The following is a 20,631-nucleotide window of genomic DNA, read 5'->3' as shown; positions in this document are numbered from 1 at the left end:
ATAACAATAAAATCAACAGGACTAAGTATTTGATCATAGATAAAAAGTACAATAAATAAGACATGGCTAAAAATGTTAAGAGAAAAAAGATAAAAGCTAGGATATAAAATTTTGTCTAACATACCAATGTGTGCAGTTATTTTCCCGTAAGACCTGGCCCTCGTCAATCCAAAAAAAAAATAGAGTTCCCATTTAGATATAGGGTACTTTAACAAGAAGCCTATCAGATTTCAGCTAAAAAAAAAAAGGCTCTATAAGCTTATACAATCTCTATTGTTCATATAGAGGGCAACAAGTTCCTACTAAAAATTCCTACTGATACTACTAGAAAATAACAGTTGAGACTCCTTCTGTCGACTAATGTCAGGATGGCTCACATGCCCTTTGATACAATAAGCCTACGCCGGATGTACCAGGCCTCCGATAAATATTTGGTAACTGTAATAGCTACCACGGAGGATAAGTCATATGTACAGATTCTGGTGGCGTTTGCTCTATCCTGTAATGACATGTTTTTGCAGAGGGGAATGATCCACCTCCCTCTGGGACTCTTATACAAAGGGCAGAAAAATAGTATAAGCTCTATTGTTTCTTTGCAATTTTGGCAAGAGATACATCTATCATTTGAAACGATGTTAGATGACCAGTGAGCCGTAAAACCATTAATAGGCAGTGTACCATATCTTAGTTGGAGATATAAAGCACAGGCGTACGGAGGCATGGGAAGGTTCAAGAAGTTCTCAGCCCAGGGCTCGTGCTTGAATTGGAGAAATTCCATTGTTAGCCTGCCCGCCCCCTTTTGGTGCAAGGAGTCTTCATTAACTTTCTCCCAATATCTTTTTGTGACAAGTTTCCTTGCATTATCGGGGATTTGATAGATATTTCCAGTAGCAAGGAAAACCTATTTTGACCCAGGCAGATTTCATCTCCTTCAGCCATGGAATTTTCTCCAGTGCCAGGGGGGCGGCTATGAGCTCTCTTATAGCCAGCCTATATGGTTCGAGTTCAACAGATTTCCATAAACGAATCCAATAGGAGAGAGGCCTTAGGGCCGCTGTGGTTTTAATACTGTTTAAACCTAGGTCAAGCCTTAGAAGGGTCATTGGTGAGCCCATACCTAACGGGGCAATCTGTCTAAGAAAATGATTTTCCTTGGTTTGCAGAGTATCAAGGTTTTTGTGGGACCCCCAAAGTTCCGCTCCATAAAGGGCCGCTGCTCTGATTTGGACATTGTAAATCTCCGCAAGTATGTTCAAGGGGGGACTCGGAGCCTTTCTCGATCTACGGACAAGGGCCCCGCCTCTCTGGCTTATAATGAGAGCCCCTTTGTCAATGGCTGCCTTCCATTTGCCTGTGGTCGATAGTCTGAAACCCAAATAATCGAACTCTTCTACTTTCTCCAATGGAATCGAGTTCATTTCTATTCTAACGCGCAATCGTTTCTTATAGGTACTATATATCATAAGTTTTGTTTTCTTAATGTTTACGTCCAGACCATAGTCACTACAAAAAACACAGAATTGGTTGATCAGGTTTTGGATTCCCATTGGCGATTTGGATATCAAAATTGTATCATCTGCATATAGCAGACACGGGATTTTTTTCCAACCAATTTAGGTGAATCATTTGTACAGTTCTCTAAGTAGTGGATACAATTATTGATATATAGCACAAAAAGAGTGGGTGCCAGGACACATCCCTGTCTAACTCCTTTTTTAATAGATACGGGGTCAGTCAACTCGCCCCCCTGGCCACATCTAATTTGAGCGAAAGTATTTTCATGCAGTTGAGCAATGAGTTTCAGGAGACCAGATGGCACTCCCATATTTGATAATGTTGACCACAGCAGGTTCCTGGGGATCAAATCAAATGCGGCTCTGAGGTCTATGAAGACCACATAGAGATTACCCCTCCCCAGGTCAACATTCTTCCATTTTATTGACATGAATCTTAGGGCTTGGTCAACTGTACCCACTGAAGGTCTGAATCCTGCTTGTAGGTCAGAAAGAGCTTCAGACTCCATAATCCATTCATCAAGATGGAGCAGAAGATGTTTTGCATAGATTTTTTGGGAGTTATCAAGGAGACTAATCGGACGATAATTGGCAGGGATATTCAGATTTCCTTTTTTTAAAATGGGTACTATTTCAGCCCCTTTCCAAGTTGGTGGAGCGGGGGCCCCTGCTGCAATTGCATTGCAGATAAGGTTGAGATATGGTGCCCATATATCTGGTCTTGATTTGTATAGATCGCCTGGAATCTTATCTGGGCCTGGGGCCTTTCCCCATTTCAATGAGTCTATTGCTGCTCTTGTTTCGGTTAGAGAGAATGTGATTGGGTGGTCCCTTGGTTTATTGAGGCATCAGGGGCCCACAGAGATGCTTCAGATGGCCCTTCGTATAGTTGCCCAAAGTGCTCTACCCATGATGCTGAGAGAATTGAGGAGCCAGGTGCGGCAGGGGAATTACTACAGTCATCAGTTATTAGTTTCCAGAACCTAGATGTGTTATTGGATTTAGCAGTCTCCAGAATAATAACCCATCTGGCCTCTTCCCAGCTTCTGCGTGCCTTGGAACATTCCTTCTTATAAACCTTTCTGGCTGTTCTTAACAGCCCAACATGGCCTTCTTTTATTGCTTCCAGGAGAGATAGTTGTGCTTCTCTGCAACAATTGTCAAACCAAGGAGCGCAGTGCTTTTTGTTAGGATTATTAATTTGTAAAAAGATGCTCTAAAGATTGAAACAAATCAGTGTGGGCTGCTAAGAGTCTGTCACCCTCCCCATTCTCATTTAGCCGGATCATACACTCCATCTGGTTGGCAAGCAGGTTGTAAATAGATGCCAGGTGTTTAGGGGAAGAAATAACAGATTCCCATTTTAGGTTGCGTCTGTTATTAGTTAGGGCCAGCTGGGAGGCATGGATCTTAGAGTAGGGCACATTAAACTAAGGAAAAAGTCCTCTGGTCGATAAGATCAACGGGTCATGATCGTTCTCAATTTGCTTTTGGACCCTCATATCGAACATGTGGCTCCACAGTCGGATGTCAAGAAATATATAATCAATACGACTGCTGTTCCCTCCGCGCCTAAAGGTAGCTTACAAATTTACATCCGAGCGCGAGCGACCGTTGCAGGCTCGGAGGCCATGGGCTAGTGTGATGTCGGCCAGTAAGCGTGCAGATTTATTCAGCCTTGGTCTTTTGTTGGAGACTAGCGGAGGGATGCCCCAATGGGCATCCTCTTCTTTACATATTCCTTGGACTAGAGGATTAGGTTCGAAAGTGACATTAAAATCCCCTCCAATCAAAACAAAGAAGGAGGGATTGTTTTTAAGAAAACTGTCCAAAATGGACAGGACATCAGAATCAGGGTGGGAGCTCACATTCCTGTTATAGATATTAATTAAAAGTAAAGGTCTCTCTTCAGAAATCATTATTAATAGGACTTGCAAGTCAGGGCAACCCGTATCTATTTCTTCTATCTTGCACCTAAGAGAAGTATTGATCCACACAAGCAGCCCTCCCGATGGTCTCCCAGAAGATGACTTGCCTGCTGGAACCCAATAGCTTTTAAAGCCTAGTCTATATTTGGGTTCTAATGCCCACGTTTCTTGGAAGAGGCAGATCAGGTGATCATCAATAAAATTGCCCCATCCTGGGCTTGTAATTTGCTTTCCAACCCTGCTATATTCCAGCTGAGTACCTTATCAAGATCCTCTGTTTTTATGGACCCTGCTTTATTCTGAGGATATTTCCGACAGGGGGAGGAACTGCTGGGAACCATGCTCTTTCCCTGAGGTATATTAGGACCAGTAGCTTTCTCGCTATGTGCCTTGTAAGCCTCGCTGGATGTGACGCCAGCTATATTTAAATTTGGTAGGTTGGCCATACGGGTGGACCCCAGAATGTGTGGAACAATTGACAGGTACGGAATACATTCCTCGCTGGCTTGGCTCGTGGTACTTGTGGGTGATCCCTGATTAACAGCCGGCTAGAACAGGCCAGGTCACCCCATCATTACTGATGGGACCCTGTGTTGTATTTTGAAGTACATGTGGAAGGGTGCCTTGGAACCAATTTTGATGTTCCAGGTATGTTGGTGGTATTTCTAATTGTTGTATTGTTTAGGTTTATTGTATTGTTTTATTTTTTTATGTACTGCAGCCCAATTGCATGTTTGAAATATTTGTGTATTCGCATCTACTACAGGAAAATTGACCCTTGAATTAAAAACGTCACATTTGTATGCTTTGTGGGCCTCCACCATGAAGGTTACATCTCCAACCCCGAGAGGGAGTCCCTATTGCACCAGATATGTTGCAACAATATGCCTACAATTAGCAGAAGTGTTAATTGCGTTCGCCAATTTAAAGAATGGGATTCAGGCAGGGAACACTATAGTGAAGTGATCCTTTTAAAGGTTCAAGCTTTAACATCCTACAGAGTAAAATAGGGTTTTATATTGTGCTGTTAAGAATTAGTCTCTAACACACACTCCATATAAAGGTGAAAAGAGAGACTGTGGGCACATGTAACAACTACTCAGAAGACCCATGAAATGAGTATCTGACCTAGAACATTGGGGGTGCCATGTGTTACCGTTCCTGTGAATCAAGTAGGACTATATATCTGGTCAACATAAACATCAGTGTATAGGGACTCTGTCTATTTATATCAATCAGGAAATGTTGACAGGGTTCCTAGCTAGCTCATAGTACCTCATCTGAACCACAAAACATATCAGAGTACCAAATGTTATCTGCAACGTCAAACATGACTACTCAGATTCCCAAGCAAATTGTGTAAACAAATCTATCCTTTTATTGTCACACTGTGTACACAAGATGAGACACACGAAAGATGCAAAAATGCAACCATATTCTTGCATGAAAAAACATGAGCTGGGATTGTTAGGCGAATAAGACAAAAACTGGTAACCAGTGTTACAAAAATGGTGAAGAACATAAACAGTTCAACCATGATAATTTTATTTTATTTGTGCACTCCTATTTGTTTCTACCTATACTAAGGACATCATAGTGTGAGTACCATCTGCCAGATCAAGTGGGATAGCCTTACCCTCCCATGACTGGGTAAGATGTACTGGGAAGCCAGTCTAGTGTTGTGCAGGCCATCAGTGCATGCAGAGTAGAGGTCAAAGTCTGCCGGGCTGCATCTCAGCAACAGTGCATCACGTTCTTGGATAATCCTAGCATAGGGTGCTCCTCTGCTGAATGTAGCACAGAGGTGGTTTGTATAGTGAAAACGTTGTTCAGATCACACTCTTTCAGAAGTGCATAGCCAAAGCAATGATCTGTCTGTAAGTTAAGAGCTGTCTTCATGGACAATCATATTACTAGGGCATCACTTTCTGTGTGCCTTTGCCTAGAATGGAGTGCACAGACAAGATGGCAGCAACACTTACAAAACGTGCTGTGTGTACGGTAATTTCTCAGTACATTATCACATGAGGGAAAAGCCAAACAAAAAGTCACTATTAGAAAGAAAAACTAAGTTAAAATGTGCAGTCTAAAATGGAGGCCATGCCCAGTCCCTGTTATACTTTACCACACCATTATCATGTACCTACGCTCCCTGTCCACTACTGTGTCTTTCAAAGAAAATGGGAGGTTGGGTGGCATCCGAATTAAGACCTCTTTGGCGTATCAAGAGTGGGACATTGCATATATTTTTCCCCTCCATTTTCTTATAAGTTTAGGCATGTATTATCTGCAAATCTGAGTCTCCTGTAGTAATGCAACACTAACTCCCTATCGCTTTAAGTAAGAGTGTATTCAGTAACCTTTTTAAAGTAATTTAGTCCATGTACATTCCAAGTTATCATTTTGTAGGTGCTATTCATGTCGGACAAGGGGTATGTGTTAAAACAGTGCTAATTCCCCCGATTGTGACATGTGTTAGGGTGCATTTAATAATGGATGATTTCCCATCTGATCCAACCCAGAGCACAATACAACTGTAAAACTTTCCAACTCCTGTTTCCCAACCTACGATTAGCCTGGCAAGGTTCCTAAATATATGAGGAAACAAGTAGAGAAACCATTAGTGCCACCCTCCCCCTCTTACAAACTAGATACAACTATTCTGTGAAGGGGAGTAAAACATTAACCAGGTTGAATAAACTGTGAGGCACACTGCGCAGCTTAGTCCAGTTCCCATCACTGTACTAGCAGCAAGCAGAATGTTTGCTGCCCGGTTTGTGTATTCTCACGGTTCCTGGTTTGAGGTGTTATACTTATGTGTCTTAGGTGGCCATTTTGACACTGGTGGTAAAAACCTCTTACCACTGCGGTGACGGACACCAAAATACCACCACCGTGCCTACCATCCATCCCCCATATTATGAGCACTGCCAGACTTCCGTCACAAGAAGGTCGGAAATCCGGCAGTGTTCATGGTGGCGGACGGTGGTAAGGTGGTTCTGCTACCACCAGCACCACCACGCCAGTAGAACACCGCCAGCCGTATTATGACAAGTAATACGGCCTGGCGGTGTCCTGCTGGCAGGGTGCTGCTGGCGGAAGCAGCGCCCCTTCCCGTTGCCTGCCGGAAGATCTCCTTGTTCAAGGTAATTTGGCTTTCAACAGGGGAGGAGGGTGCAGGGGTTTGTGTGCTTGTGTCTGAGTGTGTGCATGTGTGTGTGACTGAGTGTGTGAATGTGTCTGTTGTTTGCGTGGGTGTATGTGTGTGAGTGAGTGCGTATAAGAACGGTAAAGTGAGTGCGTATCTGCATGTCAGTGTGATTGTGTGTAAGAATGTGTGCGAGCATGTCTGGAAGTATGCGTCTATGAATGCTTGTATGCCAGTGTGAGTGATTGGGTGTATGTGTGATGTGTGTCTGCGAGTGTGTGGGGGGTGTGTGTAATGATCGGAGGGTGTGAGGGTGTGGGGGTGATGATCGGAGGCAGTGGGGGTGGGGGTGTGTTTGGATCGGGGTGGAGGGGTGTATTTGAATGTCGGGGTGGGGGGTTAGTGTGTATATGGGGAGGTTGGGGGGCTCTGGATGGAGGAGGGGTGGGGGTGTCAGGTGTGTGTTGGGGTGGTGGGGTAGCCACCTACCGTTGACAGGGAAGGAATTCCCTGTCACCGGTAGCGCCTACTGCCACGGTTTTGTGGCGTTGCTAACGCTACAAAAACCATGGTGGTAGGCAGGCTCATAATGCCTCCGGCTGTACTGTGCTGCCCACCGGGCTGGAGATTGACATCTCCGGCCCGCGGCTGATACCGCCATGGCAGTATGAGTGGAGAAGTGCCAACTCGCCATTCTCTTAATGTGGCAGTATATACTGCAGCCTGTTGGCAGTACTACCGCCACATTAACACTCACCGCCAGGGTCTTAATGACCCCCTTCGTCTCTTAACCTGCTTAGTCCTCATGCTGTGCATGTCTCACCTGTGGCCTTGTAGTCTACACTTCAGTTGATCGGTTTAACTTGCTCTGTGCGGTTCTCCCGTTCAGAGCACATGCCTGGAAGAGGCCATTCTTTTTCTCCCCAGGAGACACAGGTTTCAGACTGAGCAACCAAGAATGGTCCTTAATGTTCATTATCAGCATTGCCCATAGGTGTCTGTCCTGTTGGGTCCTGTTTATGGAGCTTTTTCAGCACTGTCAGAGTCTTCTGGTGTTACCCCTTGTGTTCCATCTGGCTGAACCTTGATTCAGAATGCCGACCTCCAGCAATTTCACACCCTGGTGGGGTTACTGACCTCTGGCATTGTGATCACACCTCCCTTCCAGTTTTGCGGTGCACAGCGGCACCAATCTTCCTGCACCACTGCATGCCCCATACACTGTATCATGCCAATCCCACACAGAGTTTGATATTGTTCAAATGTGTGCTTTTCCCTCATTCTGTATGTGTAGTCTTGCTGAGAATATTAGGATATTAATGTTTAAGTCCCTCAGTTTATGTTTAATGCTCAGGAATGTATTTCTCTTATCTTGCACTCCTTTGGTATAATCGAGGAAAACCATGATGGAGGCGATTTTGTATTTCAGGGGCCCAGACTTGCGGAAATGTAGTAGTATGGTACCCCAATCTCTATGATTGAATAGTCTTGAAATCAATGCATGAGGAGGGGCACCAGAAGTTGGTGATGGGGCCAGTGAGTGATGTGCCCTCTCCATAGAAAAGAATTTGGAGTGTTTTAGGGGGGTCAACGTGTCTGTGAGTCATTCTTCTAAAAATATTGTTAAAGACTGGCCCTTAATTCTTTCCGGGAGTCCAACGAATCAAAGATTGTTGTGCCTTTAGCACCTCTCCATGCCCTACAGTCTATCTCCCATCGTAGCAGCCTTGTGGGGAAAGTTGTGATGAATGCATTTAGAGTCATGACTTCCTGTTGTAGGGATTTAATGCAGTCTTCATCTTCTGCCACTCGGTCTGCCAATTTGCGCATGTCCACTCTTTGTAGATTAACTTCTATCGTGAGTGTGTTTATTTTTCCATCAAGGGCTTCACGTGAACCAGAAGATCCACCAGGTTTTTTTTCATGTCTTGCTCTGTCTTTGCCCATTGCTGCTCGACCCTCAATTCCTCTGCTGTGTGGGATTGCTTGAGGCTCAATTAAGACTTTATGTCGCTCTTTTGCGAAACTCTGCAATGCCCCAGCATCCCCACCTCTGCTTTCCTGCCAAGTCATTGCGGCTGTAGAAGGGAAGATCTAGCCACTGTAGGCCCTACCCTTCCTGCACTGCAGTGCATAGTATTTTGACATCTGACCTGCTGCCTGCCGCCCACTCCACATGGCTGACTGCCAGGCCCTTTTTGCTTTTTGTCTCTCCACCAATTAGGCCTCAATTTCCTCTCCAGGTCCAGGCAGCTCAGCCACGAGAAGACCTTTCAGAGAGCACTGCAGATTTGTGTCTCCTTTCTTCACTCGTTTTGCTCCCATCAATGTCAGCTTCCGGGTGTCATCAGATCGCACCTAGGATCCTCAGCCTCCACAATGTGCAGCACATCTTGCAGCAGGCTTCTGTGTATCTAAAATGGGCAGGATTTCTGTAGGATTGTTCCTATTGTATTGGAGCTTTAGGGAAGGGCGGCTAGTCTGCCATGTTCAGTGGCCTTGCCTCATATCAAGCTTAATGTTGTCTTATTTTTTAAATGATATGTTATTGTTATGTTCTGACAAGTATTATATAGAAACCTATTTTTCATCTGCAATGAACATTATCTGTGAGTAATGTATATGCATCTTTAAATTGTGAATTTACCAACAAACAAACATTATGCTTAACGAAGTGTGATTTTATGTTTAAGGTGGAAGGAATGGCATCAGGGTTTTCCATGGAGCATTGATGTGTTGCATTACAAAGATTTGCCCAAGGACTTGCAATTTGACACTGAGAAAAGAAATGACTTTGAAACAAACTATAGGCATGCGTAAGTATGATTTTACCTGAGTGTGCATTAATTCCATTACATTTTGAGAATCACCTGGTATGCCTTGATAAAAACTGCAGCAGATCCACATTTACAAGTAATACAGACAAACTGAGTTGATGTGTTAATGGGTAATAATTTTCTTTTTAACTGTAAACTGGTCATTATATAGCTGAGCTGCCCCCTTGGGCTTCTGGTACTACCAAAGGTTCAGGTTGGCCATAAAAGCATCACAGTTAAGATACAGCAAGGAAGCCAGAAAACGATCATTTCATATACCACAGTACTGACCCTGTCATTAGGGATTGTATGCTTTACTAGGCTGTGCTCTGTTAGTGTGTGTTATGTTGTATGGTGTTATACTGTGTTATGGAGAGTTATTTTGTTTCATACTTTGCTATGGTGTGTTGTCATATTTTGCATCTTGCAGTACTACAGTGTTCTGTTTTGATGTGTTGTGTCTATATTATGTTGTGCAATAGAGGCTGCTATGTCATGGTGTGTTGTGTTATTTTGTGCAATGCTATTCAGTATTATGTTACAACATGATATGTTGAGTAGTGGTGTTCTTTGCTCTCCTATGTTATAGAGTGCTATGTTGTGCCAGACAGTGCTATACTGTGTTACATTGTATGTGTTTGTGCCATTCTGTGTTTTACTTTGTTAGGTTATGGTGTGTTATACAGTATTATGTTACACTGTTTTGCTATAATTTACTGTGTTGTACTATGTTATGTTATGTCATGTCGTAGTTTGTTATAATGTGAATTCCTATGGTTGGTTATGACATGTTTTGCCTTGCAATACTTTGCTGCATTATTTGTTGTTGTGATGTGTTATGGTATATTATGCTGTTTTATATGGGGGTAGCCTATCTTGTGTCATGCTTGGCTAGCATTTGTTATGGTAGGATGTGTTATTTTGTGCCATACTGACCCTTGCTGTACTATTGTGTTTTATGTTCTGCTGTTTCATTCTATGCTATGTTTTGGAAGTCATATTACTGTGCTATCCTGTGAGTGTTTTGCTGTGTATTGTTATGGTGTTGTGCTCTGATGCGGAGTAGATTGTGTGGTGTGCGGTTATATGGAATGCTCTGACGTGCCATGTTGTGTAATGCTTTATTATATTTGTGTAGCTTATGATGTGCTGTGCTCTGCCAGGCCGTGTTGCACTAGGGTAGGTTGTGTTGTTCTATGCTGTATGTTGGTGTTTTATGTTATGTTGTATGTTGCTCTGCTATGCTCCCGACGTTAGAGTGTGTTATGCTGATTAATGCTGTACTCTGCTAAGTTGTGAAGTTGTATAGCCTGTTATAGTGTGTTGTGTGATGGTGTTTTGAAGTGTGTTGTTCAGCGGTACATGCTATTAAAGTAAATTGGGGGTCATTACAACATTGGCGGTAAAAGCCGCTTACCGCCGCGCAGAAGACCGCCAATACACCGCCGCGGAATTCCGCCACAGCTATTATGACACACATTTCGGAAACCGCCAAAATTCAGACACCCACACAAGTCCGCCACACCAAAGGTCAGTGTTAAACTGGCGGAAACAAATCCTCCACCTCCACGGCAACAGAAACACACCCATGCTATTACGACCCACGAATCCACGCAGCGGTCTTACAACCGCGGTATTCCATTGGCGGTACACACCGCCGCGCTCAAAATACACGCACATCTCCGAAACACCGTCACCGCCACATTGGACAATTCAAAATACACACACCTGATACACATACAACCACCACTCCCACACACACAACACAATATAAAACACACACCCACATCACCCACAAACCCCTACTACCAGAAATATTGACGAAGGCCAGAGAGACAGCACTGCATAGACAACCCCACCACACAGAGGCACACAACACCATCACCCACACAACATCCACGCAAAAAACACCACACACCACTACACATCACCACACACATCAACACTCACACCGCCCCACACATCACATACACCACACCATGTCACGCCAAAGACACCCCCGCTTTTCCGAGGAGGAGCTCCGGGTCATGGTGGAGGAAATCGTCCGGGTAGAGCCACAGCTATTTGGCTCACAGGAGCAGCACACATCCATAGCCAGGAAGATGGAGCTATGGCGCAGAATCGTGGACAGGGTCAACGCTGTGGGACAGCACCCAAGAAATCGGGAGGACATCAGGAAGAGGTGGAACGACCTACGGGGGAAGGGTGCGTTCAACGGTCTCCAGGCACAACATCGCGGTTCAGCGGACTGGCGGCGGACCCCCACCTCCTCCCCCACAACTAACAACATGGGAGGAGCAAGTCTTGACCATCATGCATCCAGAGGGCCTCGGAGGAGTCGGTGGAGGAATGGACACTGGTAAGTCAAATCTTAACTATCATATCCCCCACCCTACCTGCATGCCATCACACACACTCACCCTCACCCCCTCCCCTATCACTCCAACCCCTCACTAATGTACTTATAACACAAACCACCCATCCCAACACCAAGCCCTGCATGACACAACTAAGCATGGTCACCCATCACTAAAGCATGCTCATTGCACATACCCAGAACACCCCCCCAACCATCATCACACAAGCCCCCCCACAGGAATGCTTGCACTGGTGTACACGGTGAGCCACCCATTGCACACTGACACACACACATGCAATAATCATGCACTTATGCCCCTGCAGGATCACGAAGGACCGTCACCACACCGGAGGGTCCAGACATCTCCACTCCACCCACAGAAGAGGCCCACAGTGACGATAGCAGCTCTGCCCTACTGGAGCCTGATGACCAGCCCGGACCATCGTGGGCCTCGGGACAGTCGGTTCCCCTTGGACAGGCACAGCCCAACACTGACCTTCCACCCTCTGGTAACACCAGTACAGCACCCACCCAGCGGGCCCAAACCTCCGTACCCAGGACAGGTCAATCATCTGAGTCCCCACTACAGGGAACCCAGGAGAACCCACTACCCCAACAACAACAGGGACCTGGGGGCAGTGGTAGTGGGCACACAGTCCAGGGGACGGAGGCACAGGAACAGAGGGGAACTGGGAGGGCTGCTGTGCGACAGGGGGCGGACAGGCCAAGGGAACCCACTCTCCACGAGGCCCTATCCTCCATCATGGGAGCATACCACCACTCCCAGGAGACAATGGCGACGGTCCTTGTCAAGTTTCAGGAGACCCAGCGCCTGCAGGAGGACCAGTATTTAGGGTTCAGGGAGGAGCTCAGGACCATCAGCTCCGCCTTGGGCACCATCGTAGGGGTGCTGAAGGACATACAGCAGACCTTGAGGGACACCGTGGCACTCCAAGGGGCCCCTGACACTAGCATGGACGTTGAACTGCCCACCACCTCCGCCGGCGCTAGTGGACAGGACGCTCCGCCACAGGACCACCACACCAGCACCCCACCCCCTGCAGACGGACAACCACCACCCAAGCGGTCCCTGAGATCCAGGAACAGGACAGAGCAAGATGGCAAGACCCCGCCAGGAAATGAGACCACCCTGATTCTCCTCCCACTGTCCCACTTTGTTACCCTGTCCATACTTAAACTGCCCCAGCTCCACTTCCTATGCCCATATGGGCAGTGCACCTGTGAGACTAATAGACTGGACTCTGCCATGGACATTCCTCCACCATCACCCATCACCATTTTACAACCCCCCTCCATTTTTGAGCACTTAAATAAACGCCCTTGAACCACAAAAAAATCTGGAGTCAGTCTATGATTTGGTAAAATGTATTATCAATGACAGTGTCAAAAAGCGTTTTTAGTTGTAAAGGCAACATACCGATGTCACACATCACAAGTCCTTGAAGGATGCATGCGGATGACACGTTGGTAACCACACCTGTGAAACCGTAATGGAAAGAAACAACTCAGTTACCAAATAATCCCATTAAATTACACACAGGATAGAGGAAGACGTGTGACAGTGAATGTAATGGTAAAAATGAAAATGTTCTCACCTGTGTGTCACTGGAAATATTGCTGTATGACTGACTCCCTGTTGTCGTTGTCTTCTTCCTTAGCTTCCTCCTCATCATTGTCCACAGGCTCCACAGCTGCTAAAACACCGTCATCTGCACCATCCTCCTGCAGAAAAGGCACCTGGCGTCGCAAAGCAAGATTGTGAAGCATCGAGCAGGCGATGATGATCTGGCACACCTTCTTCGGTGAGTAGAATAGGGAACCACCTGTCATATGGAGGCACCTGAACCTGGCCTTAAGGAGGCCGAAGCTGCGTTCGATCACCCTCCTAGTCCGCCCATGGGCCTCATTGTAGCGTTCCTCTGCCCTGGTCCTGGGATTCCTCACTGGGGTCAATAGCCATGACAGGTTGGGGTAACCAGAGTCCCCTAATAGCCACACACGGTGCCTCTGGAGTTGACCCATCATATCAGGGATGCTGCTATTCCGCAGGATGTAGGCGTCATGCACTGAGCCAGGGAACATAGCATTAACCTGGGAGATGTACTGGTCGGCCAAACATACCATCTGTACATTCATAGAATGATAGCTCTTCCTGTTCCTGTACACCTGTTCACTCCTTTGGGGGGGACCAGAGCTACATGGGTCCCATCAATAGCACCTATGATGTTTGGGATATGTCTAAGGGCATAGAAGTCACCTTTCACTGTAGCCAAATCTTCCACCTCAGGGAAAATGATGTATCTCCTTACGTGTTTCAGCAGGGCAGACAACACTCTGGACAGCATGTTTGAAAACATAGGCTGGGACATACCTGATGCCATGGCCACTGTTGTCTGAAAAGAGCCACTTGCAAGGAAATGGAGCACTGACAGCACCTGCACGTCAGGAGGGATTCCAGTGGGATGGCGGATTGGTGACATCAGGTCTGGCTCCAACTGGGTACATAGTTCCTGGATAGTGGCACGGTCAAACCTGTAGGTGACGATTAAATGTCGCTCCTCCATTGTCAACAGGTCCACCAGCGGTCGGTACACCGGAGGATTCCGCCATCTCCTCACATGTCCCAGCTGCCGGTGCCTAGGAAGGACAACAGCGGCGATCGAGTCAATTTTTTTCCAGGTATGTACCCACAGTTACACAGCAGACGACACCAAACACAAAACGCTTCCTGTATGTGTTTTGAGTGTAGGCCTAGCTATGTGTGACGCAGAAGTAAATCAAGCCATGTGGGCCCCTGAAATGGCGGCTGCCTGACCTCTAAACTGGGACAATGGGATTGTGGGGTAACTGCGTTGCCATTGCACACGTCGCGGTAGGCGGTCGTAGACCGCTGCGCAATGCTGCATTGGTTAACATTGGACCCTATGGGTCCCAGGAGCCAATGAACAAGTGCACCGGCGGTGACGATACGCACTGCCGCAGACGTCACCGCCGCGGACGTCACCGCCATTTTCTATCTGTTCAATCACTAGATACCTGATCTTCGACAGGAGAGGACCTACACTGCAAGTGCTGCTGTGACCTCGATATGGAAGCGACGATGGCTGCTGCGTCTGGGGAAAGGGCCCCTGCCTTCACTGCTCAGGAGTTGGAGAAACTGGTAGACGGGGTCCTCCCCCAGTACACGCTACTCTACGGTCCTCCAGACCAACAGGTTAGTACACAGGTAGCACGTTGTATGGGCTAGGCCTGGGTGGAGAGGGCTGGTTGTAAGAGGGAAGGGGGCAGAGTTCAGGGAACATGAATGCATGTGAATGAATGTGCCACATGGCTAGGGTAGGGAGGGGGGCCACTCACATCGACGGTGCAGTTGGTAATGACTTCGCTTCTTCCCTGTGCATGTCATGTAGGTCAGCGCCCACCAGAAGAAGGACATTTGGCGTGCCATCGCCAAGGACGTCCGGACCCTGGGGGTCCACCAGAGACGGGGCACCCACTGCCGGAAAAGATGGGAGGACATTCGCCGCTGGAGCAAGAAGACGGCGGAGGCTCAGCAGGGGATGGCTTCCCAACGTGGGAGGGGTGCCCGTTGCCCCATGACCCCCCTGATGTTCAGGATCCTGGCGGTGGCCTACCCTGAGTTGGATGGGCGCTTGAGGGCATCACAGCAGACACAAGGGGGTGAGTACAACCTCATTCTGCGGACTTTGCGCGCAGTGGAGGGGTCTGGGTGGGGGAGGAGGCCTGTGGGTGTACCTAGGCCAGGGCGAGTTCCGTAGGCTAGGCCCCTCCGTAATGCAGGCCATGTGGCACTCTACCCCACCGCAGTAGAGTGCCAAGTACAGGTATAGATGCCCCTGTGGCATCCATGTGTGCAGATGTCCACCATAGCCATGTAGGCCAGATCACAGAAATTGCATCTGCAGAGGCCAGGAGCACGGCGTAGTGCAGGGGGCTGCTGTGTCTGTATTGTCCGCCAACGGTAGCGGTATGCCATGCACTCAACCTGTCTTTCTTCTGTCTCCCCCCCCCCCTTTTCGTGCTCTCCCTGTTCTTTTGTGCATCAGCATCAACAGGCGGAGGTACAGTGGCACCGGGGCACGAGGGAACTGCATCCCACATGGCCATGGAGGGCCACACCACGGACTCAGAATGCACCAGTGGGACAAGGGACGAGCGGAGCTTCACGTCGGCCACTGGATCACCAAGCAGCGACACGGACTCGTCCGCCGATGGGAGCTCCCTTGTGGTGGCGGCACCATCTGTGCGCCCCACTTCTAATGGTACAGCCGCCACCTCCCCTACCAGCACTGCCATCCCAGCAGCCCCTCAGCGTTCGCCCCGTGCCTGCTCACCCAGGAGGGTGGTATCACCTTCGCCCCAGGCACCTCAGGCCCTGCCCCAGTCACCCCTGCTGCCCTCAGTGAGGAGGCCATTGACCTCCTCAGGTCACTCACTGTTGGGCAGTCTACCATTGTGAATGCCATCCAGGGTGTAGAAAGGGAGTTGCAACACGGTAATGCATTCCTGGAGGGCATTCATTCTGGTCAGGCTGTCCTTCAGCGAACCCTGCAATCTCTGGCCTCAGCACTGATGGCAGCCATTGTCCCTGTGTCTAGCCTCCCCCCTCCAACCTCCTCCACCCAGACCCAATCCCCTGTACCCCAGCCCATCCCAAGCACACCTACAGACCAGCATGCACACACATCAACACACAAGGGAAGCTCAGGCAAACATAGGCACCACACAACCCACAGACACACACACAAGCATCACACACATGCATACACAGCAACATCCACTGCTTCCACTGTGTCCCCCTCCTCGTCATCTGCCTCCTCCCTCCCAGTCTCATCTACACTCTCACCTGCATGCACTACATCTACAGGCACCAGGAGTCGCAACAGAACACCCTGCACCACACCCTGCTCACCTGCAATCACCACCTCCACTCCCATTTTCACGTCCCCTGTGTCCTCTCCCAGTGTGTCTGTGACGCCCCCTCCCAAAGTACACAAACGTGGGCACCCACACACCCAACATCCATCCACCTCACGACAGCCTCCAGTACCTGCACCTGCACCCAAAACACCTAAAGTGACACCTCCTACAACCACCTCCTCTTCCTCCACTCCCAGACCCCCTCCAGCTACCCATCCCAGTGTTCGTCAGAAACTGTCCCTCTGTAAAGTTGACCTTTTTGCCCCCACCCCCCCCCCCCTTCAATTCATCAGTCCCGTCGTAGCGCCTCAGCCAAAAAGCCTCCAATACCAGTGGTGCCTGTTCAAGGTGTGTGGAGTGCACTGGCCACCAGAGCAGGCAGTGTGACCCGGAGCCAAGGCACTGGCAGCCCACCCCCTGTAAAGGCTCTGAAATTGGAAAGTGGCTGACGGGACCCTGTGAAGACTCCTGGAGGCAAAACAACTCACAGGGGTCCCAGGGGGATTGCAGAGTCAGTTGTGACTCCTCCAAAGGTGGGGAAGGGCCAGAGGAAGTCTGCACAGCCTGGTGTGAGCATCACGGCGGAGAAGGGCGGCATCCTTCACGGCGGTCGGGACGCCACCGCCAGCACCGTCGTCACTGGTCCGGAGACCACCGCCAGAGTCATTGCCCAGGAGGGCCCAAGTATCGTCACTGGTCAGGAGGCCACCGCCGGAGTCAGTGCCCAGGAGGGCCCAAGTATCGTCACTGGTCAGGAGACCACCGCCGGAGTCAGTGGCCTGGAGGGCCCAAGTATCGTCACTGGTCAGGAGACCACCGCCACCATCGGAGTCAGTGCCCAGGAGGGCCCAAGTATCGTCACTGGTCAGGAGACCACCGCCACCATCGGAGTCAGTGCCCAGGAGGGCCCAAGTATCGTCACTGGTCAGGAGACCACCGCCGGAGTCAGTGCCCAGGAGGGCCCAAGTATCGTCACTGGTCAGGAGACCACCGCCACCATCGGAGTCAGTGCCCAGGAGGGCCCAAGTATCGTCACTGGTCAGGAGACCACCGCCAGAGTCAGTGCCCAGGAGGGCCCCGGCTGCCACAGCCCCTCTGGGCAATGAGGGAACGTCATGCCACACACCAATGCCCAATCCAGAGAACGTCATGCGACACACCAATGCCCAGCCCAGAGAACGTCATGCCACACACCAATGCCCAGCCCAGAACCGCCATGGCAGAGCACTGCTGAACAGTCCAGAACCTCCATGGCAAAGCACCGCTGAACAGGGCAAGCACCGCTGAACAGTCCAGAACTGCCATGGCAAAGCACCGCTGAACAGTCCAGAAAAGCCATGGCAAAGCACCGCTGAACAGGGCAAGCACCGCTGAACAGTCCAGAACCGCCATGGCAAAGCACCGCTGAACAGGGCAAAGACCGCCATGGCAAGTACCGCTAGCCCATGAGCGGCAGGGGCAGTGACACAACTGGGACCGTCACGGGGAGAGTGATGCACTCTGGGCACCAGCCCCCCTCCAGAACCAGTGGAGAAAGGCATCCACTCAGTCTGTCCTGCACAGGATGAAGCGCTCTAGGCACCAGTGCCCCTCCAGAACCAGTGCAGAAAGGCATCCACTCAGTCTGTCCTGCACAGGATGAAGCACTCTGGGCACCAGTCCCCCTCCAGAACCAGTGGAGAAAGGCATCCACTCAGTCTGTCCTGCACAGGATGGAGCACTCTGGGCACCAGTCCCCCTCCAGAACCAGTGGAGACTGTTATCCACTTGAGAGACTGTGGCTTTGCACTCCCCAGGATGGTAAAGTGGGCAAACCACCCACTGTAGAGACTTGAGAGACTGTGGCTTTGCACTCCCCAGGATGGAACAGTGGGCAACCCACCCACTGCAGAGACTTGAGAGACTGTGGCTTTGCACTCCCCAGGATGGTAGAGTGGGCAACCCACCCACTGTAGTGACTTGAGAGACTGTGGCTTTGCACTCCCCAGGATACATCAATGTGCATGGAGCCCCGTCGTGGATCTGGCTTTGCACTCATCCGGCTGAGGTGCCCCCCTTCCCTTCCCCCTGAGGTGCCTGTAGTATTTCTATCTGATGCCCCGGCAGTGTTCTCTCCGTTTGTGGACAGGTATCTTTTGTGTGCCTCGCCCATGCATTTTTGGACTAGTGGTGCACGGACATTGAGATGTGCATATCTGCACTACTTCTCGTACTCTATATACTTTTGAATGATTTGATCATATATCTGTATATTTTCGAGACATGTAGATTGCTACATTACAATGTTTGAACTGATTTTGTTTTGTCTTTGCATTCTTCCGGGGGGGTTGTGGGTTGTTACTGTGATTTTTGTGAATGCATTGGTGTGTGTGTTGTAATATGCGAGGGTGGGGGTGTTTCGTGTGTGTCCCCCTAACTTTTGCCTCCCCCCTTCCCCTATGTCGTAGGTGCAGTACTCACCGTTGTCTTCGGCGGCGCCGGCGTTGCTCTTCGTAGATGAGTAGGAATACAAGGGCCGGTAGGATTTGTAATTCGGGCTCCATGCAGTCCTCCTTACCTCGTGGGATGTGTTCAGGTGAGCGTTTTCCCATTGCAGTAACTGTTTCCACTGTGTTTTTATCCACGGTGAATCCGCCCTGGAAAAGGTGGCGGATTGGTAGGTTGTGATACTATGGGCGGTACATTGTCTTCTGCCTGTCTGTTGGCGGTGACCGCCGCGCTGCTTGTCTGTACCGCCATGGCGGGCGGAGTGTTAAAGTGGCTGTCTTTGTTGGCAGTTTCCGCCAGGGTCATGATTCCCTTTTTTTGTCCGCCGGCCTGTTTGCAGTATTACCGCACCTTTAACACCGTCCGCCAGGGTTGTAATGACCCCAATTATGTTTTAAATTGTCTCATGACTTGTTATCCTAGGGTGTGTCATGGTGTGTTATGCTGTATTATGCTGTGTTATAGTGTGTTATATTGGGCCTTGCAGTGCTATGCTGCTTTATTCAGTTGTGTGTTGTCATGCTGTGCAAGTTAGTTTTTTTTAAATTGTTTCATGTTGTCATAAGCTGTGTTATGGTATGCTTTGTTATGCTGCGCTAAATTATTGTGTTTTGAGTTATGTTGTGAAAAACAGTTCAATACATTAGACCACTATGGTTGTGCTAAAGTATGTAATGCTGTGCTATGATACGGTGGTTATGTTTCTATCATGTTGTACTTGGCAGTGTTACGTTATTGAGTGCTTTGTTGTGGTATGTTGTGCCATGCTGTGTTATGTTAATGTGCGTTATATTATGTCATTCTCTTTTATTTTATGAAATTCTGTGATATGCAGTGTTATGTCAGGGTGTTTACATTGTGTTGTGTTGTACCTTGATATGCTACGTTGTCTTGTATTATCATATGTTGTGTTTTGCAGTACAATTATATTATGTTATAGTGTGCTGTGATGTATTCTGTCATGTAGTGCTATCCTGTGTTTTTTTTTTCCCGGAATCTTTTTATTGTTTAATGATATTGTGACAGATTGATACAGTATGGATCTTGACACAATAGATAGGCACAGCTGTTGTACATTTTGCAAACTTGCGAATCACTTCGGCAAGGGTTCGTGCATATACATCAATTACATATGGATAATGTATTGATTTCCTAATCTTGTGCACCGCGTATTACAATCGGTATCGAAGCTTGATCACTGGCACTTCGTGTAATAGCTAGGTGGTCACCTGAGTCTAAACATAGGTTGTCAATCCTCTTGTCATTCTATTGTTTCTCTGTACGACAGTAAACACAGTTGTGTGCTTGCACATAAATGCTGATCCTAGAATAATAATGAATGGATCAATAACATGCAGTAACAGTAGAGTACTTTAGCTTTAAATATTCGATAACAATATTACTATGCCTTCCTGCG

The 20,631-nt window shown here is 48.4% G+C and overlaps 1 protein-coding gene across 3 annotated transcripts in view; it reads left to right on the top strand.

Annotated features, from left to right (window-relative positions):
• LOC138300727 (polyunsaturated fatty acid 5-lipoxygenase-like) overlaps window positions 1-20,631 on the top strand; it is a 1,327,404-nt gene that overhangs the window by 291,661 nt on the left and 1,015,112 nt on the right. For all 3 annotated transcript variants that reach the window (XM_069240434.1, XM_069240433.1, XM_069240436.1), the window contains exon 4: window positions 9,284-9,406. In XM_069240434.1, the coding sequence (XP_069096535.1) occupies window positions 9,284-9,406 (123 nt within the window). The remainder of the gene's footprint in view (window positions 1-9,283; window positions 9,407-20,631) is intronic.

This window comes from Pleurodeles waltl, chromosome 6, assembly GCF_031143425.1.
Source record: "Pleurodeles waltl isolate 20211129_DDA chromosome 6, aPleWal1.hap1.20221129, whole genome shotgun sequence".
NCBI classification, from domain to species: domain Eukaryota; kingdom Metazoa; phylum Chordata; class Amphibia; order Caudata; family Salamandridae; genus Pleurodeles; species Pleurodeles waltl.
Note: the sequence above shows the minus strand (reverse complement) of the source record. Positions and strands in the feature narration are given on the sequence as shown.